Source organism: Gossypium hirsutum, chromosome D12 (genome assembly GCF_007990345.1).
Source record: "Gossypium hirsutum isolate 1008001.06 chromosome D12, Gossypium_hirsutum_v2.1, whole genome shotgun sequence".
Lineage (NCBI taxonomy): Eukaryota > Viridiplantae > Streptophyta > Magnoliopsida > Malvales > Malvaceae > Gossypium > Gossypium hirsutum.
The window spans coordinates 37001131-37013816 of record NC_053448.1 but is presented as its reverse complement, the minus strand read 5'-3'; the positions used below and the strand labels follow the sequence as shown (position 1 = coordinate 37013816).

The following is a 12686-nucleotide window of genomic DNA, read 5'->3' as shown; positions in this document are numbered from 1 at the left end:
AATGCCTTAAAGTTTTTCTTTCCAACATGGAGGGGTAGACCGAGATAGTTATCTAAACTTTCAACAACTTTCATTCAGAGCATATTGCCTAGTACCCGTCTTTGGTCCATGGGAGTCTTCGGACTAAAGAGAACCATAGAATTTTCCACGTTAACTTGTTGACCCGAAGCAAGCATAAAATTTCTAATGATTTTTATGAAAGCCTCAACCTTCTTTTTATTGTTCCTGATAAAAAGAAAGCTTCGTCAGTGAAAAATAAAAAATTCACCCGAGGGCCATTTAGGCTAGCCCTTATGCCTCTAATGAGGTTCGCTTCTTGTGCTTTTAAAAGCATACTCGAAAAAGCCTCTATACAAAAAAGGAACAGGTAAGAGAGAGGGGGTCCCCTCGTCAAAAACCCCGCTCGAGTACAATAATCTTCTAAAGAGTCAAATTGCATTTCACCACATATTTCACCGTTCTAACACATCGCATGATTTTATCGATCCAAGCATCTTAGAACCCCAACTTCTTTATAACTTTTTCAAGGAAGTTCCACTCCACCTGGTCATACGCCTTGCTCATGTCGAGCTTTTGGACGAGACCTTTATTTGGGCCATTCTTTGAGCTTTGGAGATAGTGCATCATCTCATGGCCAATAAGGATGTTATCATGGATCATTCTCCCCGAAACAAAGGTGCTTTGGTTTTGACTGATACATAGAGAGAGGGCGATCTTCAAACGGTTCGCTAATACTTCTGTAATAATCTTGTAAATCACCCTATACAAACTTATAGGCCTAAAATTAGTCATGTCCACCAGATCTTTAATTTTCGGTATAAGGACAACAATTGTTTCATTTATATAAGAGATATCCTTGTTGCCATCCAAGACTTCATGAAAAAGTTTAAGAACATCTTTACCCACCACCTCTCAATTCTCTTTAAAAAAATACCTGAAAAGCCATCAATCCTTGGGGCTTTGTGTAGATCCATATGGTTGAAGGCATCAAGGATTTCATCATCCGTGAAATGCTTAGCTAGCTTATTATTAATCTCCAGAGTAACCTTTTCATGAATGTCGTTGATATAAGTCTCAACATTTGGAGAAGCAGTAGACTTAAACAACTTACTAAAATAGTCCGCAACCACTTTGCTAACATCATTAATGTCCATCAAACAATTACCATAACCGTCATTGATTCTATCAATTCTATTATTTTTTATCTTTGGGTAGCTCTAACATGAAAGAATCGAGTATTTCTATCGCCTTCTTTAAGCCATCTAATCCGATATCTCTGTGCCCAATAGCTTTCTTCCTTGTCATAAAGGTACCCCAACTTGAGGCGAACAACTTTCAAACTATCAGCATTTGACTCAGCATATGGGCCATCGATGAGCTTTTCCATTCTCATCGTCGGTATTTTAATTTTGTTAACCATTTTCCTGTACCTTTCATGTTGCCAAGGACCTAACTCCTCCCAAACTTTCTCCATTTTATCAATGATATTAATATCCTCATTGCACCAGGCTTTTTTTATGATGTCCTTCGCCTCCATTTCTCTAGCCTAACAAATATAACACTTGAATGAGAGTCTTAGATCATTGATGTCCACTTTAGGCTTCCAACCCATGGTATCCAATACCACCACATCATGGTCCGAGTTAGCTTGTCTAATAACATTAGTCAAAAGGAAAGGAAACTTATTATTTCCATTAGCAGACATAAGAACTCTATCAAGCCTTTCGTTGACCAACTTATTACCTTGACAATTATTAACCCAAGTGAACCACCCTCTATCTATTTTTAAAACCACAAGAGCCAACTCTTCTAAGACATCTCTAACATCTTTTATGGTTGCCCTAGACTTCCTACGACCACCTTTTTCGGTATCATTAATAATAGCATTAAATTCACCCCCAACAATCCAGTCTTCCTTCACCGATCTCATCACCCTTCTAAGAATATCTCAAGACCTGTTTCTAATATTTGGATCAGCATTGCCATAGAAGCCAGTAAATCTATTTTTTTATCTATTTGCTCACTATCGAGTCAATATGGTGGCTTGAGTAGTTTTCGATCAACACGTCAATATCATTTTTCCACAGCATCGCCAGGCCTCCACTTTGACTCTCCAAGCTAATTGCTAGTTATCCCTCCATCCTGTAAATATTTCTAATACAAGTAAAATTGTTAGAAAGCATTTTTGTTTCACAAAAAAGGACAATATCGAGGTTGTTAGCAACGATAAGTTGCTTAAATTCTCGAACTATCACAGGGTTCCCCAACCCACGACAATTCCAACACAACAATTTCATGGCTCTTGGTGGGGATAGTCACCAGCCACCGCCTTGTAAGGTGAAAGGCTTTCTATAAGCCTCCTACGAACCATTCTTGATGGGCTATCTTCATGGTACTCCCCATTACTTCATTTTATTCTTTTTCTTTTACATTTTGTTCTGTCCCCTCTTTCGCGTGCTAGTTTAGTTGATCATTTCTCCAGGGGTGAACACGATGCTGATTCCTCTTCTCCCTCTCTAACTTTTTCTTTTCCTTTTTGTGTCATGATCTCGTTATCATCCATTGTTCCCTCCTTGTTTCCCTTATTAACATCATTTGATATTTTTTGATTATCCAATAGTTCAATCCCGTTTCTCCAGTTTCCTTTGTTTTGATTAGAACCTTCTATCTAGACTCTAAGCTAGTTTCTATACTGAAAGCTAAAGTTACTCGTATTGAGATGTTCATCTTTCTTGTTTCATTTCTGAGTAGAATGTCCAATAAATCCACATATGTAGAAAAAATCTGGTAATCTTTCATACTTGAAGGTGCAAATAATTTCGCTTTCATCCCTACCAATCAAGTGAACAATCCTGCGAAGGGGTCGTGACACATCAATTTTAACTTTGAATCTTATAAAGTTCGTCTAGCCTCCATCTCTATCTCTCCAGTCTATAGCCACCACATCCCTAATTGCCTTCCCCACGTTGATGGCCATATGTCTGTCCATTTGCTCTAGGGGATATTAAAAATCCTTATCCAGAAATGAGTAATATTAAAATCGTACCTATCAAGTTCTTGACCCTTAATGAAAGGTAGCATCGAAAATAAACATTGGTTGAAAAACCAAGGCATCAAGTTTAAGATTCTCGATCTAACTTCAACGTTTTCTATTTTTTTCCAATATCACATCTTCATTAAGAGCTACAAAGCTGACTTCATCCTTTGTGAACCATAGGGATTTTAGGACTCGGTACATAGCCTCTTGGTTTAATTTCTCCTTAGCCATGATCTTCCCCACGACCCATGCTTCATAACCTTGTAGGTTTTCATTATTTTGTTTTGTACTTATCAACCTTTTCGACTCCTCTTTAGAGAATTTTAGTCGTTCCAACATGTCGTTAATATCCTCATCCATTCTTGAGGGACATGAACCTGGAGAACACGTTTGCCAAAGGATATAACAGACCAATGGCCTCCCTTATGATTAACCAAGAACCTACTACATAACTGTAGAGGGAGAGATGGAAACAAACCAAGCAAAAGAAGAAAGAAAAACACAAAAAATAAGAAAAATCTGAAAAAAAAAAGAAGAAAATTAACTGAAAACAAGACTGTTATCCAATCCAAAGAGTCTAAATGACAGAAATAAAAAAAAAACCTAAACAACAAGAGATCAAACAGAGAAAACTTGCGGAGTTGAACTAAAAAACGATCATGACCACAGCAAGGTAACCCAGGAAACACAAAAAAATAAGATAAAAATGAGCAGAGCTATAAGAAGACTTCTAACAATATAAAAGAGAAAAACTAAAATGATAAAGACGAAAAGAAATAGCTAAAACCCTAAATATAGAAAAAAATACGTATTCAATTATAGCAAATAAAGCATAAAACAAATAATAGTATCGTAATAAATGTAGATTTTTAAAACTCTAAGAAAATCTTCTTTCATGCAAAATGCTTAGAAAAGTCAAACTTTATGGCTATGAATGCATATGAAAGGAACGAATTCCATGCAAGAAAAGAGAGTTCATGCAAGAAAACACATAAAATAAAGAAAAATAAAACAAAGGAAAAAAATGACAAGATTCATCGATTTACGAAAAACACCATTCCTCAAGCCGCTCTTAACGCAGGTTAGACGCAACTTTTGCTTCCACATTAAGAACAACCGTACAAACCCTCGAGAATAACACCAATACCTGTCTTGGAAACACCACTAAACAGTGACACACAAAAACACACCTCCACTACCCAATTATTCTAATCAAAGAAAAAAGGCAGACACCTAAAAAACTAAAAAAAAACAAGAAGAGCAATCGCACCAATCTTGGAGCAAATTTTCACTTGCGTGCTTTTCTTCTAGAAGACCTATCGCTACCAGGAAACATTCATACCTCTAAAACGGGGACACCTTTTTTTAGCCCGACGCTTTCGCAACAACAACGACTCAAGTTGTCGATGGTGCTCGATGCTTACGCACATCTAACGCACCAAGGTACCGGTGGTACTCGAGGCCCAACTTGCCTATAGAGCTCCACACTCCAGCACCATCAGGGGCCCAAGTTACTGATGCTGTCCGAACATCCGAGGTACCAAAGTGCCAATGCTACTCGATGCTCCTGCACCACCAACGTCCTAAGTTGCCGATGGTGTCTGAGGCTCCCATACATCTAAGTACCTAGGTGTCAATGCTGTTCGATTCTCCCACACCACCAACGTCCTCGGTTTCCAATAGTGTTCAAAGCTCCTATACACTCAAGCACCAAGTTGTCGATATTGCTCGATGCTCCCACACCACCAACGTCCTAGGATGTTAATGGTGTGCAAGGCTCCCGCATATAGAAGTAACAAGGTGTCGATGCTGCCTGATGTTCCCGCACCACGGGATGACCTCAGTTGTCGATGGTTCTTGATGCTCTCACACAACTAAGGGCCTATGGTGTCGGTGGTGTACGAGACTATCGCACGACCAAGGGCTGAAGGTGCTGGAGGCTCATGTTCTAAAAAGCGAAAGGACTGGAATGATTCACTCATTGGCTACCAAACATGTAACGATATCAGGATTCTATCTTTGGGATTGGGGAGGGACTCATTGCATCATTTTTTATATTCGGGATGTCTCGCTGAATGTTCACCGAAATGGCTTGCCGGAGCACCACTCGAAACCTAACCGATGATGGGGGGCATCGACGTCAGGGCATGCGATAGGCATGGGTAGTGCCCTGGACAACCCCTGCTCACTCAATATCACTTCCCGCCTAAAGAGCTAAATTTTTTTATAGAATTTCTACTAGAAGACATTCATATGTCTAAAATAGGGACACCTTTTTTAGTCTGGCGTTTCCACACCAACAGGGGCCCAAGTGTAACTTTTGTGCTCAATGCTCCCACACATCCAATGCACCAAGGTGTCGATTCTGCCCGGTGCTCCCACACATCGAAGGTGTCGATGGTACCTGATGACCCCGCACCACGGGATGGCCTACGATATCGATGGTGTATGAGGCTACCACACAACCAAAGGCCCAAAGTACCAGAGGTTCTTGTTGCAAAAAGGGAGGGACCAGGACGATTCTTTCACTATTGGGTACCGAACATGCAACGATATCTGAATTCCAGCTTTAGAATTGGGGAGAGATCAGGACGATTCATTCATTGTTGGGTACCAAACATGTAATGATATATGAATTATAGCTTTGGGATTGGGGAGGGACTCGTTGCATCATTTTTTATGTTTTGGGATGCCTCACCGAATGACTGCTGGAATGGATCACCGGAGCACCGTCGGGAACCTAACTGATGGTAGGGGTCACCGACGTCTGGCATGCGATGGGCGTGGACAGTGCCCTGGATAACCCCTAGTCGCTCAATATCGCTTCCCCCTAAACAGCTAAAAAAACTTTATAGAATTCCTACCAGTAGACATTCTTTTCTTTTTTGACAATTGACCGTAAAAGGTCAAAAAATCAATTAATAGCATCAGTCATTACAATCTCATGGATTTCCTTGGGATAATCCATGCTAAAATTCCAAATACAATTATTTTTAATAGCAAAATTACAAATAAAGTCAGCCACTATGTTGCAGTTTCAGTTGGACCACTTCACATTAACCGAAATAAAATTGTTCATATTCTTACATGCTTTATCAACACATTGACCCAAAATAGTAATGTCATGCCCCGCTTCTTCATCCTATATACCAAATTGGCGCAGTCATATTCATATACAGCTTTTGAAATAGTTAAGCCACCCGCCACTTTCATGCTTTCTTTAAAGGCAGTCAACTCAACCCAGTCAACATCCATAACAGTACCTTTAAAACCCCCACACCCCCAAGCACAAAACCATTTGAATCCCTTACGATCACACCATAGCCAGTTTTTTCATTTAAAATAGTAGCAGAAAAATTGATTTTAGCAAAGCTGCAATGGGGCTTCTCCCATTTCTTACAAGTAGGGGTAATAGGAAGCATCAGGGTGTTGACGAGGATGTGGATCTTAAATTCATGACAAAGGGTCTTTACTCTCTCCCATATAGTTCTCACATCCTCTTTCTTACCCCAAAAGATAAAGTTATTCCGATTATTCCAGCTATTCCAAAGAGTTGTGAAAAAATCAGTAACAGCTTTCATATCCAAGACCCTCACAACATCCTTAATCCAATAGATGCAACATGAATAGTCACCAACAAGCAACTTATTATCAAGACCACCTATCGTCAAAATGGCTCAAGCCGTAAGGCAATCCTTGAGAGCATGGATGAGGTTTCTTCCTTCTTACCACATAGAGGGCAGTCCTTTTTAAATTTTTGACGGATGGAAGAAATATTAGCATATGTGGGGAGAATATCATGACCCACCCTCCAGCAAAAAACTCAAATTTTTAGCAAAGTATTCAACTTCAAAATTGTTTTCCTATGGAATCTATGAGGGACAAAACCTAATTGTTTGAAAATAAGCCAAGAGTAAGCTGATTTCAAAGTATAGAAACCATGCGGGTTATGAAACCAAACCGTATTGTTGTTGAGGCCATTAGCAACAATTGGCAAATTACAAATCTAATCCCCCATAGTGCAACCATAAATCTCATTCACCTTCTCCTTAGTCCAACCCATATGATTATGATTCAATAAGTCTCTCACTACTCTTTCGTTGTCGATTAACAAGTAGGGCACAGAGAGTCTTCATTCAAACCCTCGAAACCCCAATAATCATTGTGGATCTCAATGCTAGTAGCACTACCCACCAACCATCCAAAACCATTCGCAAGAGTTTTAGCTGCAGTAACAATGCTAGTCCACGTATAAGACAGCTAATCAACATTCTTAGGATGAAAAATATCGTCACTAAGGAAGTACTTCGAGCTTAACACCTGGTAGCATAATGTATTTTTGAAATGAGTGAGCCTCCAAAATTGTTTGCCAAGGAGAGCCACGTTGAAGAGGTGAAGATTACGGAAGCCAAGTCCCTCATGCCTTTTGGGTAACAAAATCTATCCCAATCCAACATTGACCAATCTCTACTTCTCTCGTTACTAGCCCACCACGTTCGACTAATCTTGGATTGCATGTCATCAATGATACCCCCTAAGCGCAAGGAAAACATAAAATGCGTAAGTAGAGAGCGATTAGAGAATAGACTTAATGAAGAACTCTTTACCGCCATAGGAGAGAAGTTTCTTTGACCAACTGTTTATCTTGCATAAAAATGATTAGTAATACTCTGAAAAGCCACAGTTTTCTTTTTTCCAACGGGATGGGGTAAGCTAAGGTAATTGTCTAACTTGTTGACCACTTTCATCCCAAATAGATCACTATAATGTTGTCGTTCATCAAAAGAAGGCTTAACAGGATCATAGATTTGCCAAATTTAATATCTTGTCCCGAAGATTTAATGAAAGCCTTCAAGACAGTCTCGACCTCACTCTTTTTATTTCTGACAAAAAGAAGGGCATCATCAGTGAAAAATAAATGGTTAATACAATGGCCGTTTATGCTAGCCCTAATTCCCCTAATAGTGTTAATACTCTAAGCATGCAACAATGTTTTAGAAAAAGCCTCCATGCAAAACAAAAAAGAGGAGAGGAGAGGGGACCCCATTGTCGAAGACCTCGCACCAGCATAATAGTTTTAGAGATAATCATGTTGCACTTAATGACTTCTCTAATCGGCCAAAAGCTACTCATGATCTTTGCAACCCAAGCATCCGCGAAACCCAACCTTATCATGACATCTTCAAGAAAATTCTACACAACGTGATCATAAGCATTGCTCATATCGAGCTTAATGACAAAACCTTTGTTCGAACCATTCTTCAAGCTCTGAAGATAATGCATCAGCTCATGTACGATAAGGATGTTGTCATGGATCATACGGTTCAAAACAAAAGCACTTTGGTTCTGACTAATGCAAAGCAGAAGAGTAGTCTTAAGTTGGTTTGCAAGAGCTTTGGAAATAATTTTATAAACCACCTTGCACAAGCTAATAGGACGAAAGTTATTCATATCATGAGGATCCTTAGACTTAAGGATAAGAATAATCATAGTATCATTAAGGCAAGTTATATCTTTGTTTCCATTTAACACATCATGACAAAGCTGAATAACCTCTTTACCCACCACCTCCTAATTTTCTTCGAAAAAACAACTCGAAAGACCAATCCCTGGAGCTTTGCGAGGGTCCATTTGGTTGAAGGCGTCAAGAATCTCAGTATTTGTGAAGTCCCTAATCAGCATAGTGTAAATATCCTCGGTGATACATTTATTCATGAAGCTCAAGTTTTGCACACCATAAGAGGGCCCATTTGATTTAAAAATACTTTTGAAATACTCCCAAACAACTTTGCAAATCTTATCTTTATCATACTTCCAGTTCCCACAAGGGTCCTTTAATTTCTCAATACTATTTTTCTTTATCCTCCCAGTAGCACGGACATGAAAAAAATGCATGTTCTTGTCACCCTCTTTAAGCCATCTTATGCGAGACCTTTGAGCCCACTAATACTCTTCTTTAGAATAAAGGTGACCAAGCTTAATGCGAGTTGTTTTCAACATATTTGCATTACTCTCTCAATTCGACCCATCAATGAGATTATCAATCTACACAACCAACTTCCTGATTTTGTTTTTCATCTTATTATAACTACTATACTGCCACTGACCAAGCTCCATCCCTACTTTCTCATGCTTCTCAAGAGTGTTCATATTATTCTTATTCCAAGCCATCTTGATAACATTTTTAGCATCCTTCTCCTTCGCCCAGGAACATCGTATTTAAAGAGGAGTCTAAGGTCTCTGAAGTTTTCACGAGGCTTACGACCCAATGTATCTAACATAATGACATCATGGTCCGACTTAGATTGTCTCACCTCGTTAGTTTCAAGAAACGAAAAATTGTCAACAGCATTTGCAGAGATAAGGTACCTATCCAATCTCTCTTTGACCATATTATTATCTTCCCGATTGTTAACCCACGTGAACCACCCCTTAGTGGTTTTGACATTTACCAAAAAGAGCTCCTCCATCACGTCACAAAACTCCTCCATAGAAACCCTAGATTTTTTACAGCCCCTTTCCTTCTCAGCATCATTAGTAATATCATTAAAATCCCCACCCACGATCTAGTCCTCACCAACCAATCTCCCAACCTTTCTAAGGATGTCCCATGATCGATTTCTTAGGTTAGGGTCAGCATGTCCGTAGAAGCCAGTGAACCTTATTGTGTTGTAGTTATCCGAACGAACCAATGAGTCAATATGGTGGCTAGAGTAGTTTTGTATAGCCCCATCAACTCCATCTTTCCAAAGCATTGCTAAACCCCTACTTCTCCCATCTGAGTTTACTGCCAAGCACCCATCCATCCTGCACAAGTTACAAACACGAGAAAACTTATTAGATTGCATCTTTGTTTAGCATAAGAAGATAACATCGGGGTCAGTAACAACAAGGAGTTGCTTAAGTTCTTGAATGTCGCAGGGTTCTCAAGCCCACGACAGTTCCAACAAAGGAGTTTCATTGCTCTTAATAGGGCTAGTCACCAGCCACCGCCTTACAAGGTGAAAGACTGTCTGCAAGTCTTCTTCAAACTAATCTAGTAGAACTCTCGTCATTGTTCTCTCCATTTCCTCTTTTAATTATTTTCTATTTGTATTTCAATTTGTCGCCTCCATCACGAGCTACTTTTATCGATCAGTTTTCCATAGGGGAGCAAGACTCAAATTCCTCTTCCCTTTCTCTAGTTTTTTCTTCTTTTTCATTAAGCCTCGTAAGATCATTATCTTCTCCACTCATTTCCTTAGTGTCATTCATCTCTATACTATAATTTGTTTTCATTTCCAATATTTCAATGCCATTCCTCTAGTTTCCTCTAACTTGGGTTGTTCCCCCTAGCTGAACTCTAAGCCAACTCTTGTATTTAAAACTAAAGTTGCCCATTTCAAGGTGTTCTTCTTTTTTAGAACATTTTTGTGTCATATGTCCAATAAGCCTAAAAATATAGTCGTAAGCAAGCAACCTTTCATACTTAATTATGCACATAGCTCTGGCTCTATCGCTTTCTACAAGATGAACCACCCTTTAAAAAGGTTTGAACATATCAATTTTGATCGTAATTCTAATATATTCTGTCCACACCCATTTCTATCACGCTAGTCGATAGCCGTCACCTCCCCTATCACCTCACCCATGTTAACGGCCACCTACCTATCCATTTCCTCAAGGGGTATGTTGTAGAACCCACATTTATGTTGTTACGAATATTTTCACGGAAACTTGGTAATTTGTTAACTACTACACATACATACTTACTAAATTAACAAATATCTTGAACATTTCTCAATGCAAATTCAAACAATTAATCAATCTTCATAAGCACATATAAGATTAAGTGAGGTAACAATATATTTCTATATTGTAACAGTTTAATCACAATAATCTTGCAAGTTATGCAAGGCTAATGTATTGTTTAATATTGTCACTAATTTAACCTTTAACTACCTCAAAAGATTAAACATGCACCAATTAAATACTGTGTCAATTAATTACAATTTCAATACGTTTAATAATTAATTCATTCATTACCTTACATTTTATAATGTGAGTATAACATAAGCATGATTTTATTTAATTGAACACCTTATCAAGACCTATAACAACACAAACATGATTTTAATAATTTAAGTAGATAGAATGCAATCAATCTAACACGGATCAAATTTAAGTCATTTTAATTAGAACAAGAACAAGAACACATCAATTATTCATATTCATAATCACAACATAAACAAGAAAAGTAAAGAGAAGGGAACTAGGAAGCAAAACCAATGTTTCTCTAAAGCTAGACTAGTTCTCTCCTCTTATTCTCTGCTCGTTCTATTGAATTGAGGCCTCTACAAACAATTGAATGCTTCTATTCCAAGGTGGAAGAAAACTATTTTTCAAAAGGGAAATCGGCAAGGGAATGAACAAGAACAGGGGAAAAAATGAGAGAAAGTGAGTGAAAGAGAGAGAGATGTGTGGGAATGAATGGTGAGTTGAATGGAGTAGTAAAGTGGGGTATCTATAGGTGGGAGTGGTTTCTAAAAATAGCAAATAATTAGCATCCATGTAGTCTCCCTTGGCTGGCCACAAAAGGAGCAAGTTTGAATAATTCAAACTTTGCTAAATTTAGCTTAAGGCAAATATTCAAAGGCACATAAAGTGGAGGGGTTTAAATAGAGTTTAAGGAAACTTTGAGGGCTATTTTGCAAGTATTTAAATCAGCTAAATAAGCTGATTGGGTCAGCTTATTGGGATGGTTTTGGGCTGCCAATTTGCTTGTTGGACCATTCTTCAATGCTTAGCACACTGGGCCACTTTCTCCTTCAGGCTTTATATGAAATTTTAACCCAATTTAAGTTGGATAAAAATTAAATATAAAGTATATAAAATTATCATCATTTGGATCATCCTTGGCTGGAAAATAATTAGCCTTGCTCTTGGTTCAGTTGATGCAAAAATTTCTCTCACGATTTAAGCCTTTCGAGGTGTTTGCCAAGTCAATTTTCACCTTTTGTGCAAAACTGTCGAAAGTAAACTAAATTTGTGAAAATTTATTATAAAAATAATGAAAATTCAATCTGTTAATAATTTAAGTGCAAATTAATTATTTTATAATTAAAGTATGAATTTTGACAAAATTTACTACGAAATTGCATGAACTGGAGCTCAAAAGGTTCTGAAAAAGTCTATTATTTTTGTGTTTCCACCCACCACCCACAGTGGGTCTAATTTTTGTCCCCATCCCACCCCACCACTCATGAAACCTAAAACCATCCCCGCCCAATTGGGTGCAAAGTGTAACACCCCTTGCCTGAGACCATTGACGAAGTCGAGCACGAGGCGTTATCTAATTTAACTTACCAGTTCGGAGCATAAAAATTTGCTTTTAAAATTAATTCACTCACGTTCAATCAATATGTCCCTAAAAAGGATCCTCGAGACCCTAAAACATGCAATGAAAATGATTCGGGTCCAAACCGGGAATATTAAAAATTTTCCGATTTCTTAAACAAATCAAAATAATTTATTTCACTATTCACAGTAAAGCTGTCCACTCACGCGATAGTCACTAATTTAATTATAAATTGAGATATGAAACTCAAAATTTAGATCCGTAAATTTTCTCTGAAACTAGACTCATATACCTTCTTACCAAAAAATTTCT

The 12686-nt window shown here is 38.2% G+C and overlaps 1 protein-coding gene across 1 annotated transcript; it reads right to left on the bottom strand.

Annotated features, from left to right (window-relative positions):
- Positions 1–1201: 1201 nt before the first annotated feature.
- Positions 1202–1930, bottom strand: LOC107942031 (uncharacterized). Its single transcript, XM_016875673.1, has 2 exons — positions 1625–1930; positions 1202–1546 (listed from the first exon to the last, which is right to left on the bottom strand). The coding sequence occupies exons 1-2, from the start codon at positions 1928–1930 to the stop codon at positions 1202–1204; spliced, it is 651 nt and encodes a 216-aa protein (XP_016731162.1).
- Positions 1931–12686: the final 10756 nt, after the last annotated feature.